The 24,778-nt window shown below is 49.7% G+C and overlaps 1 protein-coding gene across 3 annotated transcripts in view; it reads left to right on the top strand.

Moving 5' to 3' along the window:
• ACAD8 (acyl-CoA dehydrogenase family member 8) overlaps positions 1 to 24,778 on the top strand; it is a 600,270-nt gene that overhangs the window by 569,829 nt on the left and 5,663 nt on the right. For 2 of the 3 annotated variants that reach the window (XM_078870130.1, XM_078870133.1), the window contains one exon: positions 10,165 to 10,267. The exons of the other annotated variant lie outside the window; for it this stretch is intronic. In XM_078870130.1, the coding sequence (XP_078726256.1) occupies positions 10,165 to 10,267 (103 nt within the window). The remainder of the gene's footprint in view (positions 1 to 10,164; positions 10,268 to 24,778) is intronic. 3 annotated transcript variants of the gene reach the window in all.

Below are 24,778 nucleotides of genomic sequence, written 5' to 3'. Positions count from 1 at the left end.
AGTTAATTCAGGACATCGGTGTGATTGTGTGTGTCTGTACACGTATACGATTGGCTGTATAGTCTTCGCTTTCTAAAGCTCCACGGGTGAAAGTTCGACAAGGCAGTAGGGCATATTACGTTTGCAATTCTGTGTCGTTTGTGGTTATTATGAAAGGTCGAGAAACACGTGCCTGTTTGGAAACCGAGACGACAAAGTCCTTGTGAATTTCAAAAAGGATGCAAAAAAGACACCTGTAAGGAATCTCGTCCTTTAACCGACCTGCACTCTTGTATTATTGTTTCTTTCGGTAGAGTCACGTAGATAGAAAATAAAAATAATAAGAATAAAATAATATTTAAATTGTCTTTTGCATTCCAGCCCACCATGGAAGTGCACCTACGCTGTGTTGAATAGGAACCCACTCTGTATTGTTACGGTCTCTTTGCTTCTCTCTCTCTCTCTTTGCTTCGAGCGTGCTCTTTTATTCCTCACATTATCCAGGAATTGCTTTTTACACAAACCAAGAAAAATACATGCAAAAAGGCAAAAGCAAAATGATCCCCGTGTAACCATAGAGACTATTGGGGCAGGTACTGCTAAACTGGAACACGTGGAATTGAGCCGCAGAAGCTATTTCCCACTGCTGTTGGCCATGACTGGGAATGGAACTCAGGCCATTGGTAATGTATGGCAGCATAAAAATCACTCAGATACTTTTCCCCAACCAATCATCAACCCAACCACCACGAGCATCACTGTCAGTAATAACTGTACTGTTGTATTTCTGGCATATCTAAGGGCGTAAAGCCCCATTAAGCATTTGTGATGGAACAATTTAGCAATTTCGTGTGAAGAGATCCCTAAACTTTGTGATGGCTCTAGGACATCCTGTCCTAAATTTGGCTTGACCATGTCTGGTCATATTTTACTTTCACATCATGTGTCAGGCACAATTTGTGTTGTGATATGTTGCCATGTACTACTTCATGAATCCAAGTTCGAATCCACTCAGGGGTGAACTCATAGCTGTATCAACAGTGGATGTCCTGTGGATTGACTGGCTCCTGTCATGGCAGTCAACAATTATATCGGCAACACTCAAGCCATTGCTACCGACTGAGATGAGTGTTTCCCCTTGCGTGTTTGAAAACGGATATAATTTGACTCTTTGACTCGGTGTTTTATTTCCAAGCTGCGATGATTGGATTTTATTCCCTAAACTGCACGCAGAGGCAGGCGCCTATACCACAAGACCACCCAGCCAACTCAATCCCGATGTCTTAAAGGAAGACCACAATTTGTGACATATGAATGCTAAGTATAGCAAGCACTGTTAATTAAACCAGCCAGAGTATGACACCCATTTGTCAACTTTGGCAAAAGGAATGTAACAAAGCCCATGTGTTGAATCAATCTACACCCTTGTCCGAATTTTAACACTGGCCCCCGATTACTCTGTCAGTGTTGAAGTGTTCCTCAGCCAATTAACTTCTGCAAGTTGTGAGTGTGGTCCGTGTGTGTATGCCTAATTGTGTGGTTAGATGTGAGTGTAGTTGCGTGTGGATGTAGGTGTGTATGTGGACAGATGTGAGTGTGGTGGTGGTGTGTGGCTGCAGTTGTGTGTGGGGAACAGTAGTGTTGGAGTGGTTAGCACGCTGCGTTTCAGACCTGCTGACCCGAATTCGATTCCCACTCACGGCCAACACCAGTGACGATTATCTGAACCGTTCCTGGGCCTCCCCTATGTCGCCTTAGCTTCCAATGAGTACCCTGGTGCGGTGTGAAAACATCATCACTGGGGAGACAAAGACGGTCGGGTGTGGTGCTGGCCACCCACCCCCTTGTGTGCCGTGCCGGCCTTCAACGGTGCTCGCAAACAGCACTTGCCCCAAGAGTCTGTTACAGGCTCTTTGGAGGATCCTTATCTTTTTGTGTGTGTATGTAGTTCGAGCCGTATGTGTGAGGGGCTGGTAAGCCCCTCCACCTGGCATTATATCTTACCAAATACCACGGTGGAAACGCCCAACTAAACTCGTGCTGGAGGCCCCAGGGGACAGGCGTTTATTGAGCATTCTGGAAAAACCCCATTGGGTGGAGCCAGACTGAAGCCTCCCTATTGGGGTTCCTCCAGGAAGAGGACACTACTGCAGTTGGCTACGTGGAATGTTCGAACTCTCGCTGCAGGGGAGAAGCTGCCATTCCTTTTGTCGTGAGATAGTCCGGTACCGCCTGAATCTCTGTGGAATATAGGAGGTCCGGTGGACTGGTTCTGGCTCCAGTCACCATGAGAGGTAGACAGTCCTCAACTCGGGGCAGGAAGCTGCCACACGACAAGGAGTGGCATTGCTTCTAAACAAGAGAATGAAGGGGGTGTGTAAGTGTGGAGGCGAGGTGTGGGAAACTGTGAGTGCTTGGCTGATGTGGGCTTGCCTGTCCATCAACGAGAGGTGAGGAATGGTGGTGGTGGTTGCTTACACCCCCACCGAAGATGAATATCAGTGGATGCATGCAGACAAGGCAGACATACGCCTTCTACAACCTCCTGTCCCAGGTGCTAGCTAAAGTGGCCGCTTTCGGATAGAGTTGTCCTGTTGGGTGACTTTAATGCCTGAGTGGGTCATTACGCAGACACCTGGCCTGGAGTGATTGTAAGACGTGGCCAGATCAGCTCAATAATAATGGTCGGAGGCTGCTTGATCTCTTTGCAGCCCATGGGCTTGTAATTACCAACATGGTGTTCTGACATTGACACATCCATCCACAAAACATCATGGATACATGCTGGGTCCCAGCAAAAACATCTGCTGGACTATATAGTCACAGAACAGCAGACACCAGGACCTACCGTGGTGCTGATCTGCCCACTGACCATTGGCTTGTCATCTGTAAGATGCGCCTTCCATTCTTCCATTGCAGTGGTGGCTGTCCACCTAGGACCCTTTTCAAACTCAGAGTAGCCTGGTCTCAGCTAGCTGATGATAGTTGCAAGAAGTAATTTCAATGTCGCTTGCAGCTGGGGTTGGCATCATCCCCCACTGCTCCTGATGCTGAGGGAAAATGGTTGAAGTTCAGGACTGTGGCTCATGCAGCTGTCAAGGCTGTATTGGATATGCAGTCCAGATTTCCCCAGCGACCCGAGCTCAAAGAGGAGTTGTTCTGGTTGGTTGAGAGAAAACAATAGGCCCACTCCCACCAGCTACAACATTCCACATCGGAGAATGAGGAGGCTTTTACCGCAGCTTTCCCTGAGATGTTCAGAGAGCCTTGCATCGCTACAAGTGTTGTGCAGTAAGACCACGCGGATATGGGATTAACTATAAGGGCTGTTGCCATTTATCAACACTGTTGCACACAACACTCTAAACTTACACCAGAGGTGGGTGCTATCTATTCTTGGTCCTTGTCCCGCACACTATATTGTCCTTACCCTCGGCTATCCCTTGGGTCTCTTTCTCTCGTCCGGCCGGAGCGGGGGATCATCCAACACCGCCCGGCGACGTGGAGAGAGAACCCTCTCTCTCAGCCGATCTTTACTGAATACTTGGAGCCCAGCTCTCGGCTATCCCCTTGGCTCTCCCACTCATCTGCCCGGGACGGGGGTTCATCCAACACCACCCGGCGACGAGGAGAGAGAGACCTCTTCCAGCCGATCCTTGCTCTGGCTCCCCACAACGACGCCGCCTTCGTCACAGGGGGTCCCCCTTAAGTACCCCCTTTGGCGGCGCCACCCCCTAGCTCAGACCCGCCTTTGTTCCCAAAGGTGTGTACCCCCTTACAGCTCCCGTGACATGACGTCATCCTCGGCTGTCAACTTGCTCGCACCTCCCTCTGTTTGCCCCCTCATGGTTGCTCACACTACTCCTCTACACAAGGATGAGTGGTGGGTGACGGTTGCTGTGGAAATAGAAACTACCTCGATAGCTCGTGTTCGCAAGACACTCTTTAATTCCATCAAAAAGTAACTCGCAGTACCTTTCCTATCGCCATCCTTTTTTGTATTTGTTTTGTTATATTTCAGTAGGAACCCAGTACAGAGCATGAGCCACGATGTCGGGGTGGGGCACCTATCACCATCCTTAAGGGAAAGAAATGGTGATCCGATCTCAGACTCCCAGTAACAGGTCTGCATGTTTGCGGTGCATTTATGTGAGGTCTTAGGGAGGGGAATTCCCTCAGTCCAGATAACATCATTGGGTAAGGTGGGGACGACCCTGCTGCGGCTGTGCCTCAAGTATTGGTGGAAGTAATCACCCCAAGCAACTTCTGTTTGGCCAGCTAGATGGAGATAAATGGGCACGGCATGGCCTGGAGAAGAGTTGGACTGATGCGGTATAGGAGGATGCAGAGCTGCGTGGACTTGCCGAAGACCAGTACCAGCCATGTCAATATCGGCCGCTATGGAGGAGGATCGTGAAGGATGCTACTGGGCAGTTGGAGGCAGTTGCTCGCCAACAACAGCAAAGGGCAGGGGATCGATGCTCACAACAACGAGCGGGGGGGGGGGGGCTAAAATGTAGCAAGTTTCCACGGTTGGGGGTACAGGTGGTGCATCTGCCGGTCACCTCAGGACACTTCACGTGGCCTCGGAGTGCACCAGACCTATCACAAGTGCCGTGGTCATGTCACCGCCACTTAGTGGCGAATGGAGGCTGTTGTTATTGTAAGCATGTGAATGCATGGCCTTCCAGTAAGTGCGCTTCTTGAAAGCAACTGGGTTTGAGTCCAACCCGTGAACATCAGCAGCAGAAGGTTTTATTTTATTTTATTTATCGCGATTGTTGAGCACAGGCTTAAATGCCCAAAATTCCAAACAGCCAGCAACAAACAGCACCACGAAAGTTATGATATTTACGAGTTAATTTGTTCCTTTAATTGCGTAGTATTATGAAATTCAGAAAAGAGATGATGGGAGGGATTTGGAGGGAAGTGGAGCAGTGCGAAGGAAGAAGTAGAGGAGAAGCGTTGTGACGTGCAGCATGGTGAGTGATTGAGTGATTGGGTGGGTGAGTGACTTGCTGTGATCTGCAGCCTGGTGAGTGAGTGATTGAGTGGGTGATTGAGTGAGGGACTTGCTGTGAGCTGCAGCATAGTGAGTGAGTGATTGATTGAGTAGTGAGTGAATGAGTGAGTGATTGGGTGGGTGAGTGAGTGAGGGACTTCCTGTGACGTGCAGCATGGTGAGTGAGTGATTGGGTGAGTGAGTTGCTGTGGCCTGCAGCATGGTGAGTGAGTGAGTGATTGAGTAGTGGGTGAGTGAGTGAGTGAGTGATTGAGTGGGTGAGTGAGTGAGTGAGTTGCTGTGACCTGCAGCATGGTGAGTGAGTGATTGAGTAGTGGGTGAGTGAGTGACTTGCTGTGACCTGCAGCATGGTGAGTGAGTCAGTGATTGAGTGGGCGAGTGCAGTACAACGGGCTTGCGTTGGTTGAATGTATTTTTCAAACATCAGCAAGTCAACGTTAGTTACACATTTGTCATTGCATCATACAATATATGCCAAAGTAAAAGAAATTGCTCCAGAAGGTGTTCAGAGTTTGTGGGTGAGTGATGGCAGTAGTGGCATACATGTTAATGCAATTGTCCCGGTGCTATTGGAACGGAGTCTCCCCGAGGCTGACTCGCACACCCACGAGTTTTTCGTGAGAACTGTAAACCTCAGCACTCGGGAGTCAAATTGGCCAGGTATGTTGCTGACTAAACAGTACTATCCTTAATTGTTGCTCACTAAAATGAGTGTGTGTATAATATCATAGTATACTGTAGCCTCGTTACCCAGTTTCAATTCCTTGTGTTTTCATTCCCCCATTGTTTATTGGGACATCTTAATTACTACAGTGTTGTGTTCTCTGATTTATAATCTTGAATCCTAGTTCAGGAGGGCTGAGTAAGCCCATTATCTTTCTGTGATTGATACAATTTTGTACCACGACTGGAAAACAACGCTAGCCATTCTATAGATAAACTTGCAACCACCGCGGGAATGTGGAATTTCCACTACTGGCGATGACTTCTGTTTGAGATGATGACCACCCTATTGCTTCTTTGAGCAGGTAGTATTTTTGCATTTTTTGTTATTATAAACGAGAGCATGAGGACATATTTTGCAGTCACACTAACTCTTCACTCCACATTGAAATGCCAGTGCCTCACTCGATAGACTAGCGTGCCCAGCTTGCTGTGAATTCAGAAGAGACACTGCGAATGTAATGTTCAGAGGCTTTTGCTCTAACCAAAAATCTTGCGTTCATGATGAAACTTCGAGCAAGTGACCCATGTCTGCATTGTTTCTCCAAAAGAAAACTTTTCTTTCAAGGACGCAAGAACATGTGGAGTTTGTACAATAAAAGTGGAATAATCCCCACGGAAGGTTGAATAATTCCACAGTCAAACTCTTGCCAGGTTCTAGCCGTCTCATGCTGTATTATGCAGTAAACCGACATTTCTCTCCCCACAAACTCCACTTTATCTGGTGACAAGCTTTTGTAGGAGTTTTCAAGAGATGTTTCTGCGGGAGTATTGGGCACCCATATGTTACATTAACTATGTTTTTAATCCACAAGTCGTATGGCTTGAGAGCAATAAGTCCATTTCACAGAGTGAGTCGTTAACTGTGGACAAATCAAAACTTCACAAGGCCCTTCCAGAGAATAAAAAGCGAGCTCTTATGGCTGGTAAGCTGAGTATGCTTCTTGCCTTTACACAGCTCAACAGCAATAACATATATAACATTAAATGATTGCCTTTTGTCTATCCCTTAATTAATGAGCAATACACTATAACAGCTTTTGTTATTATAACACAATAACATCTACATTTAGATAGCGTGCAAGTACGACCACACTTCAAGGCTCTGTACAGATACATCTAGAGCAGTGGTTCTTAACTTGGGGTGCATCACGCACCCCTTGGGGGTGCGAGACATGGCCAGATTTTTTTAGAAGGTAAATCATCGAAACACAAGTACAGGCACGTAAGTACAACTGCTTTGTTTCATCACACCTATGTATTTATTAACATGTTGTATTTATATACAAAAATATTACGACTGAAAGGTTAACAACCATAGATCTAGATAATGTAAAGGATCATCAATCAACTCCTGGATGAAGACTTCCTCCAGCCAATGCCACCGTTTACGACCCTTCAATGTAGCAATCTACCTTCTTCTTCTTCTTCCTAGCGTTGTTCCCGCTGTGGCGCAGGGTCCGCTTTTCGGTATTGTCTTTTCCATTTGGCTCGGTCCAGGGCATCTTTAGGGGATGCGTTGACCGTCTTTATGTCTTGCTTTATTCGATCCATCCATCGCTTCTCCGGACGTCCGCGTAGACGGCGGCCCTCTGGGTCAATACGCATGGCAGTCTTGGCCACTGATGACTCTTCACTTCGCATTACATGGCCGTACCACCGAAGCCTTGCCTCAAGCATCTTGTCCACAATGGGGGCCACACCAAGTCGCTTCCGAACGTCTTCGTTCATGACACGATCCCATCGAGTGAGTCCGAGGCTCCATCTGAGCATCCTCATCTCCATGGTGTGGAGAGCTTGTTTGTGTACAGTTGTGGCTGGCCAGCACTCGGATCCATAGAGTGCCACTGGTCGGACGATGGTCTTGTAAATTTTTCCCTTCAGCCTATCCGGAATTTTCCGATCACAGAGGACTCCGGTGACTTTCCTCCACTTCATCCATGCCGCATTGACTCGTGACCTCACATCAGTCGTGATGCTACCATCTGAGCTGATGGTGGAGCCTAGGTACTTAAAGTCCCTCACTTTCTTCAGATCTTCTCCGTCAATGCTGATGGTGCCGTCGGTTTGGGGGCCACACTCCATATACTCCGTCTTTTTGATGTTGAACCTCATCCCGTTTTCGTCCAAACGTTCCTTCCACAGGTGCGTTTGTCTTTCCACTTCTCCTCTCTCTTCATCTGAGAGGAAGACGTCATCCACGTAGAGAATTGACCATGGCAGGGGCGTGTGCAGGTCGGCAGTGATCGTGTCCTTGCACAGGATAAACAGGAGTGGTGACAGGGCCGATCCTTGGTGCACTCCAACGCTGATGGGAAATGGCGGTGATATGCCCACTGCACACCTGACTGCACTGGTGACGTTCTTGTATAGGAGTTGCACCCAATGCACGTAGGTTTCAGGGACTCCATGGGATCGAAGCCAGTGCCAGATGAGGTCGTGGGGGACCCTGTCAAATGCCTTTTCAAGGTCGAGGAACGACACGTGCACAGCTTTGTTCTTCTCTCTGTGCCTCTCCAGCAGAAGCCTCGCCGCGAATATGGCGTCCGTAGTGCCACATCCTTTGACGAAGCCGCATTGGTTGGGTGATAGGGTGATGATGTTTCTAATCCTCGTGTCCAAAACTCGCTCAAAGATCTTCATCGCATGACACAGGAGCCGGATTGGCCTGTAATTCGAGCATTCTGCCACATCCCCTTTACCCTTCCAAATTGGAACCGTCGTGCTGGTCGACCAGGCTTCTGGGACCTCACCGGTGCTCGTGATGGTGCTGAAGAGCTGGGTAAGGAGGGCAGCACCCTGCCTGCCAAGGATCTGCCAGGCCTCAGCAGTGATATCGTCCGGGCCAGTCGCTTTCCCATTCTTCATTTTCTTGATAGCTTGTTCCACTTCGGTGATGGTGATAGGTGAAACCGGACCGAGGACGTGTTCAGCGCTAATAATAGGTGGGTGGGGAAATTCCTGGTTGCAGATTCCAGAGAAGTAGTCGCTCCAGCGTTGAAGGATGGCGGGTGGGTCTCTGAGAGCGCTGTGATTCTCATCCTTTATGCATTTGACCTGACCAATTTCCTGAGTCGAACGATGGCGCGCCTCTGCCAGTCGATAGATCTTATTGGCACCTTCTGGGGTGTCCAGTTCGACATACAGTTGGTCGTATTGAGCTAATTTCACCGCTGCTACTACTCGCTTCGTTGCCGATTTGCAGTTTCTGTATTGTTGGTAATCCAGATCTGCGAGCGTTTGGCGCCACTTCTTGAAAGCTAGCTTCTTCTCTTTCACTGCTAGCTGAACTTCTTCGTTCCACCACCATATTTGCTTGTCAATGAAGTGTTTTCCCGGCTTAGTTAGCCCCAGTGCTTCCGTTGCTGCTGTGCACAGTTGGCCGGCGAGATCTTCTACCAAACACCTAAATATGAACTCATTTTATCGCTCCATCTCCTCCGTGAATGTCCTTACGGATCTATTCCATTCCTTGGCTGCCACGCAATCTGCCATCATCCCTTCTGGTGATGGTGTAATGCTGTGAGGAGTACAGCAGAATTAAGGAAACGACTTGACAGTTGGGAATGTATATGCCAAGGTGGTATTCAAGATATAACCCAGAAGAGGAAATTGTGATGAGTGGGACAAGCGTGTAGGATGGAGGAGGCATGGGCATTGCAGTGACGAAATGTTAACTACCTTGCCAGGTATACAAGAGGTCGTTGGTTCGATCCCAACCCTGACATGTGTATATTTGGAGTTTGCATGTTCTCCCTGTGGATGTTTCGCCGGGTCCTCCGGTGTTATATATTTCCACATGATAAGCCACTTCGTTGAGCTATCATTTGCGGCCAGGTCGCTTCTGCAAAAAGAGCTGTACAGCTCAGTAGGCCTTACCTGGTAAAATATAAATAGCTTCGTTTAGTTTTATTTGACTGTGATAGATTAGAGTGGCCCTTACAGAGGTCATTAACCAGGCAGGAGAACTGCAGGCAGAGGGCGGAAAACTGTCAGAGCGGGCCTTGCAGGTTCGAAGGCAACTGTTGAACATTTTTGGGAACTGGCAAATGAAGGAAATTATTGCGAGGAAGCATCAAGGTTGTGATAACGTCTTGAAGTTAAAATGCAGCTGCATTTTAATCCTGAATAAATACAAATTCTAATTGCCACTGACATCTACCAAACCACGTCCGTGTGTATATCCAGCCCACAATCTCAGGTGCTGCTTCACACACGTGTTCTTTGCTTGCTTGCAGAGCAGTCAGCAAGGGGTAGACCACACCTCGGTGTGGGAACAGCGGCCACGGGGAGAAGAGGAATATTGCCAGGAAAGAAACTTGTCTGCATGCAAATACAAACGGTTTGTGCCGTAATGTGCCAAACGCTGTTTACGTTGGATTCTTCCCTGTGCTTTTGACCATTTTTTCTACGTGTGTGTGTGTGTGCGTGCGACACAGATATGTAACCAGGCTCTGCAGATGCATGGAGGTTATGGGTACCTGAAGGACTATCCTGTGCAGCAGTACATGCGAGACACTCGCGTGCATCAGATTCTTGAAGGTAAGTCAGGACAGCCAATACCTAAGGGGAATTAATGGGATCAACTGTGCTTCGTTACATACATTTAACGGTCAACGTTCTTTCCTGCTCAAATGAGCATTGAGGCAGTGCTCATCTCCCGTTGTTGGAATTTCCACATTCCTATGGTGGGAGTGATACTATCTGTAAACAACCACGAGTTGACTTCGCCACAAAGTGCTACTCATTTTAAGATCCTGGGTGGGGGGGGATGATGAGCTGAGTGAATTCCCAACCAGAATTTGAACTCGCAACCTTTTAACGGCGAGCTGATCGCTCTGCAGGTGAGCTACCTGACCGGCTCATGCATACAAATCCTGGTCCAGAAACACTGACAAATACAGTGGAACACACGCTGGAAAGGATATATAAATGAGCACAGTGATGCATTAGAGTGGCACTTACAGAGGTCATTAACCAGGCAGGAGCCCTGCAGGCAGAGGGCGGGAGACTGTCAGAGCGGGCCTTGCAGGTTAGAAGGCAACTGTTGAACATTTTTGGGAACTGGCAAATGAAGGAAATTATTGCGAGGAAGCATCAAGGTTGTGATAACGTCTTGAAGTTGAGATGCAGCTGCATTTAAATCCTGAATAAATACTAATTGTAATTGCCACTGAAATCTACCAAACCACGTCCGTGTGTATTTCCAGCCCACAATCTCAGGTGCTGCTTCACACACTTGTTCTTTGTTTGCTTGCAGAGCAGCCAGCAAGGGGTAGATCACACCTCGAGACACGTACTCGGAATTATACGAAGAGACAGAAAGGGAGCACATGGATCGTGGAGTTATCCAAAATCAGCGTCTTGATTTTTTATGAAAGGCACCATATAAGCTGTGTTTATTATAATTATATTAATTGACTGTTAAGAAACCTGAGTCAATGTGGACATAATGGATTGCATAAAAGGCATGATGAGTGATGAAGAAGACTGTGCCGGAGAGGGCGGCCTCTGACGGAGATGGAGCGATTAGACCGGCTCCTCGTGTGCAACAGAGAGATGGTTTGCAGAAGCAGGTGACTTCATCCAGCCGTGATTAGACAATAACCAATGATGATGACTAAATTTAGCACAGTTTGTGTCTCCTTGTTCAAGCGAGCATCATGGTGATGCTCAACACCATGCGTGGCCCGAAGCCAGCGGTGGAAAGTCCTCATTTCCATGGTGGGAGACAGTTTCTCCGAAATGTCATTGGGGATGACGGTTTGAGTTGACTCTTTCCTGGAATTCAAATAAATGTACTGTACTAACCACTGAGCAGTTAGGAGTATTTAAAAAAGTAATCACTTATACTCGTAGCATTAGTGTAAAAAACATACATTTAGGGGATCCTTGTTGAAATTATAGATGGTGCTTGTGCAGCCTGACTAAATTAGATCGAAGTTATACCATAACACACACAAGCACACGCACAAAACACCTGCCACGCACACAAGGGGTATCAATATAATTTGTCAATAAAACTCGATATAAACCTATTTCCATTCCAATTATTTTGCTGTTAATATAATTAGTTCACAGATATTGATTGCGGGCAAAAAAATAATCAAACAGTGGTTGTGTAAAACAAAAGGCAAAGGCACGGCCCTGCAATTAAATTTTCACGCCACTGCTGTTGGAAGGGCCTCCACTAGAGGGCGCGCTCGAGCGCTCTTCTAGAGTGTATGTGGACTACCCTTACACGCTGGCCAGACGTCTTGGAAGGAGTGGGAGTACCCACACTTCACCCCACCATACACAACCTGCTGATCGACGAACTGCCACGTACCCATTTATACTGCCGGGTGACTTTGAATATGTTTAGACGAAGTGGCATGTCCCTAAGCAATAGTTATTTCGACAGTGCACACTACCCACTCACAATGGAATTAATTAGCGATACTATATATAAGCAATCCAGCAGGCATCTGAATAGCCCACTGGCCTCACACTTTGTGGCAGGGTAGTGAGCCGAGGGTGCCGTGTTCCAAGGTTCAAGCCCCAAGGGTGAACAAATGAAAAATGAACATTGTCTCCTCGCGTGAAACGGCCTCCGTGTCCGCCCAGTGAAATGGCGTACACCTAGCAGGGATGACTGCACCCGCACAAAAAGAATAACGTGTGTAATGACTGCCGCTCGCCCGCCCACACCCCTCCCCAAAAAAATGTAAGTGGCAAAAGTTGAATCGATTCTGTTCAGCTTGAGAGTATAAATTGAGCAATAGTTTGCAAGTTGGAATTAATTGCTCAGTCGAGTGGGGACACACTGATGTCCTGAGCTCACATATTGCGTTCCGTTGATGGAGCCAGAACCACGTGCTTTTTTTAAGTAACCTAAAAATTCTGTTCGTTGCCCCATTTTTGGGGGCCAGGTGAGAGATCCCATTAAGATATATGATCTGTTTTCTTGCAAGTAAAACCTTTTTAGCTCGAGTAATGTAGGAGTCGTTACGAGTTGTATGTACCTTTTACAATATTTTATTTGAACTGTCAACAATAGCAAGCACATCCGTAAAATAGGGGCCTCTATTTATGATATAGGAAACAATAGGAGGGCAAGGTAATGGAGAGGGGAGACGTGAGACAAGAGGAAGAGGTTGAGAAGAGAAAGGAAAAGGGGAGGAGAAGAAGAGTGATGGCGGTGAAAGGTAGAAGATGGGGCAAGTAGGGTAACGTCAGGAAGTAGTCGAGAAAACAGGGCCACATCTTCCTCCAGCAAGCCCTGCGATAGTCTTGGAGGCATTCTTATTTTGGATGTTGGATTTAACGCTGGCACACCACGGCCATCGCAGTTCGTGTGTTTATAATGATGGAAAAAATACCAGAAAGGAATATTAACAAGGTGCATCAGCAGATAGCCAAGGACTGTGTGAATTTAATTATCGCGATGTTATTATGATTGCGTGTGTGTGACATGCGCCTACGTTTGATTTTGCAAGTACTGCCTTGTACAGTTCATTCCTACCATTACATCTTGTTAAACTTGCAATCAGTGTGATAGCCAAAAGTTGAGATTGATTGGACTCCCTTCTGAAATAATTAGTTGGCAATCATCTCAGATGATAGTCCAAAAATTAGTTGTGGAAATGCTCTGCTCCCATATCTGGGATTAGGAATAGGGACAACTATTGGTAAATCATTCCAAAGTTACTCTCTTTATCAACCCAGAGTGGATGATGGATTGAGGTTTATTTATTTCACCAACTTGTTCCAGCGTGGGGAAATATGGTCCAACAACCTTGGTGACCTACATCACAATGGCTTTCAGTTATTCATGGTTTTTTATGATGGTGGTGAGAATGGTGGTGATCGGGTGATGATAATGAACACAACATGCTAGTGATAGAGACTGGCCTGGCTTACCTTCTCGCAAGTTACTCATCAAATTGAAAGTTACTGATTAAATCAAAATAATATGACATTCTATCTGCACTGTGCAGGGCTGCATTTGTCTCCATCGCTGTCTCCTGCTCCGCAACCCCGTAGCTGACCCCCGCCCCCCTAGCCCCCACCTTATTAGAGCTGCCCTGACCCCCCGGGGTATTGAGTCTATGCCCCCTTTAATCGTCTGCATGATGCTGTGTATGCTGACCTGAATACAAAGCCCAAGATCCCCCGTATAGCCGATAACAGACTGTTGGGGCAAGTGCTGTTAGCGAGTAGCACCTGTGAAGGCCGGCACTGTGGCCGCCTTTGTCTCCATTGTGGCAATGTTTACACACCAGACCAGGTACTCATTTGAGGCTGAGTCGACCTTGTGGATGCCCAGGACCAGTTCAGATAATCGGGTGGCTAGGTTTGTGGCGCAGTGCGCTAATCGCAACACAACTGCTCACCCGATACATGTGTAATGCGGGCGTAAGCGACCTTCCGGATGTGACGTCACGGGGGGTGGAGTCATGTGACGTGGGGGGAAGGTTCGGGTCCTTAAGCGGGTAAACCGGAAGGGGAAGGCAGTCGGGGTGTGAGCGGAAAAGAGTGAGGCCACGCGGGCGAGTGTGGAGAGGGGGGGGGCGCCGACGGCCATCGGGAGCCAACCCCGAAGATAAGAGGAAGCTGCGGAGTGGTGTGCAGCTGCAGAGGAGACAGCCAAAAGGGCTGCGTGTTAGAGGCAGCGGTGTGGCTGCCAGGAGGAGCTGCGGAGAGAGAGAGAGAGAGGGCTGCGTGTTAGAGGCAGCGGTGTGGCTGCCAGGAGGAGCTGCGGAGAGAGAGAGAGACAGCAAGAGGCTGTCAGAGCTGCGGAGGGAGAGGAGTTGCAGCGAGTACAGCCAAGGGGGGCTGTGTGTGAGAAACAGCAGCGGAGCTGCTGTTGTGGATCGGGCCGACATTGGAGTCAGCACCGTGGAGAAGCTACAGAGTAAAGACAGCCGTGTGGGTGTACAGCACGAACCGAATAAAGGACACTGAGCCAGACATCGTGGTCCAGTCGTTTATTACACTGGTGTCGGAAGTGCAACGGCATGTCGAAACAAGTGAGGAAGAAAGTTAATCCGGCGCCTGCATCGGCTTCTTCGTCCGACGACGACGAACTCCCTCCAACCACGGATCCTGTTGGGGTGGTGGAGGAGAGCCCGGCTGAGGCGACCACGGGAACGGGAGTGGAGGATGTTGGCGCGGTGGCGGGTCCGTCGACATCATCAGACGCGGATCAACGATGGCAAGCGATGGCGGTACAACTGGAGGCACTTAAGGACGTCCTGGCGCATCTATGCCATCTCGTCGCGCCAGGGACGATGGATGATGCAAGTGGTGCTCCGCGGGCCGCCACGTTGCCTGTCCTGCCGCCGCCATTGCCCACGCGGCAAGAGGCCGCCATTTTGCGCGCTCCGTGGCGCCAAACCGCCATCTTGGCCACGCCGCGGGCCGACGCCATTTTGAATTTGCCATCACAACCACCACCATTGGAAGACGGCGGGAAGAGGAGTCGGAGTCGCCACCTTACAACGGTTAAAGAATTTTCCGTCGGTGGGGACTGGAGCGCGTTCGCCTGCCGCTTCTTGGCGGCGGTACGCACAGCAAGATGGACCGATGCGGAGGCTTTGGAGGTGTTGCCGACTCTCCTGGACGACAAATCTGTCCGATTCTTCCGTTCCATAACGACCGATAAGAAGGCAACTTTACGTGGTGTTTTTCAAGAAATGGCCGATGCTTATGAGCCACCAGATGATGCGCATCGGCGATTCGCTCAATGACAACGAGCACCAGAGGAGTCGCCCGTGGCGTTCAGGGGTGCGGTGCTGGAGCTGGCCATGGCAGCTTATCCTGAGACGCCACAGGACCTGCTCGAGCCTCTCATATTAGGGAAAATGTTGGAGCTGTCTCGGGATCTAGGGATCCCCATGCCTGTGTGTGGGCATGAGAAGCTAACTTCCCGGACGGCTGCTAAGTGTCTCGATGCGCAATTCAACCTCCGTCGCTGGAAACAAGTGACGGCGTGGACGGGGGGGCCCGTCAAAGAAGGGGATGCGCTGGGGTGGAACCCTGCGCAGGCTGTCTATGTTCCGGATGACCGGGGCCCTCAACAACTGACGGCCGCCTCCGCTCCATGGACGGGACGCGGCGGGCCGAGACCGCGCGCGGCGCTACCAGAACGGGGCCGTCAGGAGGCGAGGCCTGCGCTTCGGCGCAACGAGGCCGAATGTTTCCGCTGCGGGCGTAGGGGCCACTACGCCAGAGACTGCTGGGCCCGCTTCCCGGCTCCGCCGCAGCAGGAGGCCTCGGCACCGGTCAAGTCGGCTAAAGATCCTCCGAAACAGGCATGTCGGCACGCACCAGACACTCGGCAAGGCTTTACACCTCACCCATCACCGTCGTTGCGCCATCCTAACGTTGTGGTTAAAGCATGCCCTTCGACGGGGCCTTGTCGCTCGGTCACGCAATGGCGCAGGTTGGCACGGAGAGTCGTCGCGGCCGCTACGGGCTCGTCCACTGTACCGGGGTCTATACAAGGGGCGGACGTACGCATTTTGGTCGACTCCGGCGCGTCTGCGACTATTATTTCGGATGTCATTTTTCATCTGTTGGGCATCCCGCCGGGGGCTGTGCGTCCGGTTTATGGGTCGTGCGTCGCTGCCAATGGGGGTAGCATGGGTATCGTGGGTCAGGTGGATGCTAAGATATCTATTGGGGATGTGTCGGCCTCGGGTGTTGTGTTGATATCGAGATCTTTGGCGGTTCCTTGTTTGTTAGGCACCGATTTTTTGGCTAAGATGCCCATTTTGATCAAAATCAATGAGAATTGTATTGAACTGCCGGGGGGCCGTCAAATCTCGTTTCTGCCGTCGCCCTGGGGGCGACCTGCTTCGGCCGTACAAGTGCAGGCGCTGTCCGTCGCATCTGTGGACATCCCACCTGGTACACAGATGCTTATACCATTGCGGTATCGGAAGCCCCTGCCTGATCGGCTAGGAGCAGTAGGGGTCTTGTTGTCACCGTCCGCCGCGATAACAACCGGGTTGGCGTTAGTGGGGGCACAGACCATCGTCCGGCCGGATCAATTACCGTTTTTACAGGTGCTTAATGCGGGGGGAGAAAACGTCCGTGTCCCGGCCAGTACGGTTGTGGCACATGCCACTACGGCGTTTGCGACCCATGATTGTCCACATAGCCGGGGAGTTGTTGCTGGGGTTTCCGAGCCAAGGAGTTCGGATGATCGTTGGGTTGCTCATTTATGTGACGAAAATTCTTCCCTGTCCATGGAGCAACGTGGTGCGCTGCGTAAATTGTTGTTGACATATTCCGATGTGTTCAGCTCCGATGATTTGGATTTGGGCCGCACTTCGTTGCTTTACCATCACATTGAGACGGGCGATGCTGCCCCTATTCGATTAAATTCGCATCGGATGAGTCCTGCGGAGCGAGAACACGTACGGGGGGCAGTGGAAGACATGTTGGCTGCGGACATTATATCGCCATCTAACAGCCCATGGGGCGCTCCAGTCGTCTTGGTTAAGAAGAAGGATGGCAAATTGCGATTTTGTGTTGATTTCCGCAAATTGAATAAGATATCGGTGGCAGATGCGTACCCCCTGCCGCGTATGGATGACTCCCTCGACGCATTGTCGGGGGCTAAGTTCTTTTCCACACTGGACCTCTCTTCGGGATTTTGGCAGCTTCCCCTTGACGAGTCCTCACGGGAGAAAACCGCATTCCGTACGCCGCAGGGGTTATTTCAATTCAACTGTCTCCCGATGGGATTGAATGCGGCCCCTGCTACATTTCAAAGATTGATGGAGCTCGTTTTGACGGGGTTGCAGTGGGAGACATGTCTTATATATTTGGACGATATCATTGTCTTCAGCCGCACATTTGATGAACATTTGACGCGGCTGGAGACAGTGTTCACGAGGATGCGTTCTGCCAAATTGAAATTCAAACCAAAGAAATGTCACCTACTGCAACGGTCCGTCCGCTATTTGGGGCACATTGTGAGTGCTGAGGGAGTGTCCACGGATCCGGAAAAGACGGCGTGCGTCCGGGATTGGCCGACTCCGGCCACCGTGGGGGATGTTCGGCGGTTTTTGGGATTTGCCTCGTATTACCGAAGATTTGTGCCGGGTTTTGCGACGATTGCGAGGCCCTTGCATCTCCTTACGGGTAAAGGACGGAAGTTTGTTTGGGGACAGCCGGAGGAGGCGGCCTTTCGGAGTCTGCGTGATCTATTGGCCACGGCCCCAACATTGGATTATCCCGATTTCGATCACCCATTCATTCTTGATACGGACGCGAGTGACACAGGTATTGGGGCGGTGTTATCACAGTCTAAAGGGGGTGTAGAGCGTGTCGTGGCGTATGGTAGCCGAGTCTTGTCTCCTGCGGAAACCCGCTACTGTGTCACTCGCAGAGAACTATTGGCGGTTGTTTTTTTCCTACGGCAATTTCGACCATACCTCTACGGTCGTTCTTTTATTGTGCGTACGGATCATGCGGCCTTGCAATATGCCCTTAAAATTGACCAGCCATCCGGACAGTTGGCACGTTGGTTGGACACGCTACAGGAATTTTCCTTCCAAATTCAACATCGGAAGGGAGTGCGCCATGCGAACGCTGACGCACTTTCCAGATTACCGCGGCGCGCCCCTTGTAAATGTGAGTCGGGGACGCATAGGTGTTCGCCGATTCCAAACCCCCCTCAGCCGCTTACGTTGGCCGTCGAGAAGTCGGACACTCCGATGGAACCGGGACCGGCTGACGGGGTTTTGAATCTGCCGCGGTCTGTCTGGATCCGGGAACAGATGATGGATGAGTCATTGGTGTCCTTGCGGAAGCGGTCTGCTAAGGACAATGGGAGTCCGAGTACGGCTGTGGGGCCGCAAACCGCTCTCCGAGATGGTCTGCTTATGTGGCGGGAGGGGTTCCAGGAACGTTGGCGCCTGGTGGTACCAACGTCCTTGCGATTCGAGTTGATTAGAACCCTCCATTGTGACACTCTCTTACATTTAGGGGTGCAGAAGACCTTGTTGACGTTGCAACGTCATTATTTTTGGCACGGCATGGCGACAGATGTCGTAGGGCACGTGCGCGCGTGCCCTGCGTGTGCACGACGTAAGCCGCCGAAACATCCTTACGTGCCGCCTCTCCAGTCGATTCAGGTGTCTCGAGTCAATGAATTGGTGGCACTGGACATATTGGGACCTTTTCCACCATCGGCGAGGGGTAATAAATATTTGCTGGTAGGGGTTGAGTACCTCTCCCGTTGGCCGATGGCCTGGCCGTTGCCCGATCAGTCGGCCGCGGCCATTACCGACGCCTTTTTGTTTGGGTATATTATGGATAAGGGGGCGCCTGAGAGACTCCTCACGGACCAGGGCAGGAATTTCTCTTCTAAATTATTGGCGGAAGTGTGCGCGGGCCTTGGGACTAAGAAAGTACGGACATCCCCATACCATCCGCAGACGGATGGTATGGTTGAACGGCTGAACAGGACATTGTCTGCCATGCTTTGCCATACCGTGAGTGAACAACAATCAGATTGGGATCTGCACATCCCCGGGGTGCTTTCGGCGTACAGGATGACGCCTCATGCGGCTACAGGATATTCGCCGTTTTACCTTATGTATGGTCGGGAAAACGTGCCGCCGGTGGATGTGCAATTGGGAACTGGGGTGAAGGGACCTCGTAAACCACTTCCTGAATACATTCAGGACACGGTTCGCCGAGTCACGGAGGCGCGGGAGAATGCCCGCGTGGCTACGGCCAAAGCCCAGGCCCGGAACGAGCGATATGCGCGACGGTCTGAGGGGGAGTGCCCTTGGAAGGTTGGGGACCTAGCCTGGCTTCATTGTCCACAGGTACGTCCGGGGACCTCGCCGAAATTGCACAAACCCTGGCATGGTCCCGTACGCCTCATTGCGGTTCCCAACCCACAGTCAGCACGCGTCCAGATTGGGTCTCGTCGCTGGGTTGTGCATACGTCGCGCTTGAAACCATATGTTGCTCCCTTACATGATGCGTCATCCCCCAATGTTGCCTTGCCGGGGTCTGTTGCTGCTGACTCTCCCCTGCCTGCGTCCATTGATCTTGCTGGAGCGCCTGTCGTACCTGTTCCAGACAGGCCGGCCGTGACATTGCGGGGGACGAGGGGCCCTGCTCGGAGGACGCCTGCCAGGTCTGCGGGACCTTCGAGCCCTGCAGCCCTTCCGACCCAGCTGCGGGCACGGTCACAGGACAAGCCCAAGACTAACTCTTTAGAGACACGGGACGGCGGTGGACTTCCAGCTGCGACAGGGGGATTACCCCCTGTCATTCCTCGACTTTCATCACGTTCCCGTTCTGCGAGTGGGCCGCCGACCGTCCGGGACGGGCCGGCGACCCGCACACGTTCCAAATCGCTTACGTTTCGTTGATTGTTGCTGTCTTGTTATTTTTTTCTTACAGTTGTATTTATTGCATGCTTTTTGTACGTTCGTTGATGTTAATTGCGTTGTTGTTGTTGTTCTTGCTGTTACATTGTATGCTTAGTGTCCTTTAGGGGGGGAAGCTCGGTTCGCCGCATTACGATTTGCTATTGGTCAGCCGAGGTCGGCTGGGATTTTTCTACGGGGGAGGGTGGTGTAATGCGGGCGTAAGCGACCTTCCGGATGTGACGTCACGGGGGGTGGAGTCATGTGACGTGGGGGGAAGGTTCGGGTCCTTAAGCGGGTAAACCGGAAGGGGAAGGCAGTCGGGGTGTGAGCGGAAAAGAGTGAGGCCACGCGGGCGAGTGTGGAGAGGGGGGGGGCGCCGACGGCCATCGGGAGCCAACCCCGAAGATAAGAGGAAGCTGCGGAGTGGTGTGCAGCTGCAGAGGAGACAGCCAAAAGGGCTGCGTGTTAGAGGCAGCGGTGTGGCTGCCAGGAGGAGCTGCGGAGAGAGAGAGAGAGAGGGCTGCGTGTTAGAGGCAGCGGTGTGGCTGCCAGGAGGAGCTGCGGAGAGAGAGAGAGACAGCAAGAGGCTGTCAGAGCTGCGGAGGGAGAGGAGTTGCAGCGAGTACAGCCAAGGGGGGCTGTGTGTGAGAAACAGCAGCGGAGCTGCTGTTGTGGATCGGGCCGACATTGGAGTCAGCACCGTGGAGAAGCTACAGAGTAAAGACAGCCGTGTGGGTGTACAGCACGAACCGAATAAAGGACACTGAGCCAGACATCGTGGTCCAGTCGTTTATTACACATGCACACCGACAAACCCACGCAGGGCACACACACACACACATGCCGGCACCAATGCACACAAACGTGCTCACAGACGCATACGCATATACAGCGACAAGAACAGCCATTCGGCGCTCCGCAATTGTCACGTCATCACGACGCTTGTGCCAGTCTCGGCGTACTTTTTTCTCTGCGTATGCTCAAAGGGCAACACACACGACATGCACATTCACAAATGCGTACACATATACAACGTAAATATGCACATACAAGACAAGTAAAGTACAAAGACAAAGATCCCCGTATAGCCTCAATGGATTGTTGGGGCGAGTACACAATAATATATGAAGATATGCACACAGGAAAATAATTATCCATTATTTATGCGTTCTGCCTTTAGGGGCAAGTACTGTTTGAGAGTACCAATTAAGGCCTTAAAACACGAAGACACAAAACACACATAGTATATAGACACACCGGGGAAAACACATGCACATACGCCATTAAGCAAAATAACAGACATAAATATAAACATGTACACACACAAACAAATATCTCCCTATGCACCCCTTTGCCTGTAGGGCAAGTGCTGCTAGTCAGCATCAATTAAGGCCAAAAATAAGCATACAGAAACACCCCTGCAGTTTTATATATTGAGCCATGTATACATTATTCTCAAAACTCCAGTCGTCAGACTTATCAGTAGGCAATATGTGAATGTTTGTATGTATGTTGAATTTCTTTCGCATCGTACATAGCCAACTGTGCTAATCGGAGGTGCGGAATGAAGCCACTAAAATAAAAAGAAGGATACTTTCAGAGTTGATGACAATACGTTAACTTTTGTAACATTGTCACGTTGACTGCCATATCACCCACATTATGCAACCAAACCCTCCCTGGTTTTGCCCATTTCCTTTTTCCTCCCCCAGCGGCTGATGGATCTTGGGCACCACAATGCAACAAGGATGGCCTAATGGCTCCACAGAAAAAGCACCATGTGACCCACAGTGATTAATCTGGCAGTTTCGTTTCTTTATAATAAGGCATTCATTTAGGAAAGCCTCAATGAGTCCCAAGAGCGGTTTTGGGAAGTGTTTGCATTGGGTTTCTTTGACCAATTCAACGTTTTTCATGGGTTTTTTGTCGTTGTTGCACGTGAGACATTAACAGAGTACCTGGCAAAAAGAAAACCCCACATGCCTGCAAAGTGATCATACTCAATGGTCTAGACCAGAGGTCGGCAACCTGCCGGTCCGGAGCCCCATGTGGCCCTTCATGGACTGCTTCGTGTACATAATGTCTGTACGTATTCACGTGCATTGCAGCTCTTGAATTGTTGAGTTTTTTGTACCGGATTATAAAACAAATGGCTCTCCTTGTTATTTTGGTTGCCGACTCCTGGTCTACACTAATAGTTTAACACGTAAGGTTTCGCGACCAATATTCATAGGCTTTCGCGATTTGCCAGCATCATCGGGCAAATTGGCCGATGATACTGGATGTAATCTAGATTTTAAGTTTTCGTGACTGCAGGGATCCATACTCTTTGGTTCTTTCGGTAAAGTCATGTAGGTATAAAATAAATTCAATCACGACGTTTCGATGATGATTGCTTGTGTTGCAATTGAAACGTCGTGATTTAATTTATTTTATATTATACCTACGTGACTTTACCGAAAGAACCAAAGAGTATGGATACTGGATGTAATTACAAGTAAAACGTCGTACTCAGATTGTAAATTTTGTGGATTCACTCTTCAACACACCGGTGGGCTGAAGTAGTAACTATTTGGCGTTTTGTTTACGTGACAAATCCCTTACTGATTGGCCGTGTCGGGTGGTGGAGGGTTTAGACATGTTTATACTTACGCGATCTAACCCAAAAACCTTTATTATTAACTAGACTAATAGGTTCACGAGCCCACGCGTTATGCTGCAATCTCCTGCCCACCCCACAGCCCATTGGGTTTGGCAGTTTTACAAATCCACACGATCCACTGACCCTTGTTGGGATATATTTGGCCGTTTCTTTATTGAGTTATTATACGTGCTGAGAGATGCTCCCGTACTGTCATGGTTAGCGCAGTGAACTTGTCATCCAGAGGTCACTGGTTTGTTCTTCCAGCACGGCAGTTGAAAGAATGAGCAAGTTTCTTGAATCATTCTGCCTCTGTCCACCCAGCAAAATAAATAGTAATAGACTAATTGATCTCGTGTGGTGGGGTAACTGTGGGTTTTTCCACCTACTCTACGACATCTCGCCAACAAGTAAGAGTAGGCCATATTCACTTTAAGGGGTTAGGTCCCTGTAGTGGAGGGTTGCGCCTTTATCACCGACACATACCTGGTAAAAAATATATAAAGTTTAGTTTTAACAGATTTATTTTTAGTGATTTGCTTACCTTTCTCTATACTTTGCACTCTAATATTTTTTTCGTATTTCTTGTAACTTTCTGACCTGCCCCGACTGGACATCTGTGAAATAAAGAGTTTCAGAGCTCATCGGATTTCTCAAGGATCTCATAAAGATTCTGATTCTGACACGTGTTTACAAAATCGGCATTGCGTGGAGAAAATCCTCCATCGTAGGGGCCACCTCTCAATTCTCGGCAGGTGGGTGTTTATTTACAAAATGACGTAGTTGCGTGTGATACATGAGCCCTACGATCTCCACAGCGTTGGATGACACACGTGAGTCATTATATACTCTATTGGGAATAGAGAAGATTTCAATCCAACGCAAACATCTTTGCTCATCGTGGCCCGATTCAAATAGTGAACAGGATTACAAGAAGCACCTGCAAGTCGATTAGGCACGCGGCAGTTGAATGATCTCTGTCACACGTCACTCAAACCTGCTGAGTAATAACATTTAAAAACTATGAACCCCCAAGTGAAGCTCAGGTTAGGCTTCGTTTTTATCAGGTGCTGCGTCATTTTCTGTAATTCTGTAATTGTATTGTTTGGACAAGTTCTGTAACTGTATATCTGTTAAGGCCAGTACAGAGCATGAACCAGTATCTACACATGCACATAGGTCAGAACCCCTTTTTCTGCACCGTACGTGGCCAGCGTGCTAGCCGGAGGTGCGGAGAAGGGCAACAGGAAGTGAGGCCAGCCTCCGACGTGGTTGTCCTTGATACAACTGAGGCAATGTCCATTACACAGGTTAGCAATTGGGGTGATGGTCATCTCCATCAGTGGCCCAGAGCTAGGAGTAGAATTTCCAGTCTGTTGCCAGGCGGCTTACTCCTTCCATCTGACAACCTCTGTTCATCTCCCTCATAGTGGGTCCCCATTTTACCACCTGCAAACGGATGATAGGCTGAGTTGACCTTACCACGTCTGCTCATTTTAGGCTGAGTGAATGCAGGGGTGGCCCAGGTCACGTTAATATGACATTCTCCACTGCCAGGAATCGATGTGGCACAGGAGTGGTGCCAGCCACCCACCACACCCCTGCCATCCATGCACATCCAAGCGGTGTGGCTGCGATCCCTACGGCGTCTGCTACCTCCTTGGATAGGTTGAAAAAAATGAGCATTAATCTGTAACACGTGCAAACACTGTTGCTGTTCCATCCTGCCGTACGAAAGAAAAACTGCATCCTAACACGAAGATACTCACCCCCCTGTTCATCTTTGCATCTTTTATGACCAATGCTGTTAGCGAGGCCACCATGAGGGTGGCATAGCCCACAACGGGACACAAACACGCCCAGGCACCATTGTCTCCATCACGTTCATATTAATAAACCGCCCCAGGCACTTGTCTAGGCTGAGTCAAACAAGGGGGAGCTCAGGATTAGGGTCCAGACACCATGTGCCCTTTATGTTGTGCATGACCAGAACTTGTGCCCAGGTAGCCGTGCACTGAAATAATTACT

Source organism: Lampetra fluviatilis, chromosome 29, assembly GCF_964198595.1.
Source record: "Lampetra fluviatilis chromosome 29, kcLamFluv1.1, whole genome shotgun sequence".
Lineage (NCBI taxonomy): Eukaryota > Metazoa > Chordata > Hyperoartia > Petromyzontiformes > Petromyzontidae > Lampetra > Lampetra fluviatilis.
The sequence above is the reverse complement of the archived record's forward strand: the minus strand, read 5'-3'. Positions and strand labels throughout refer to the sequence as shown.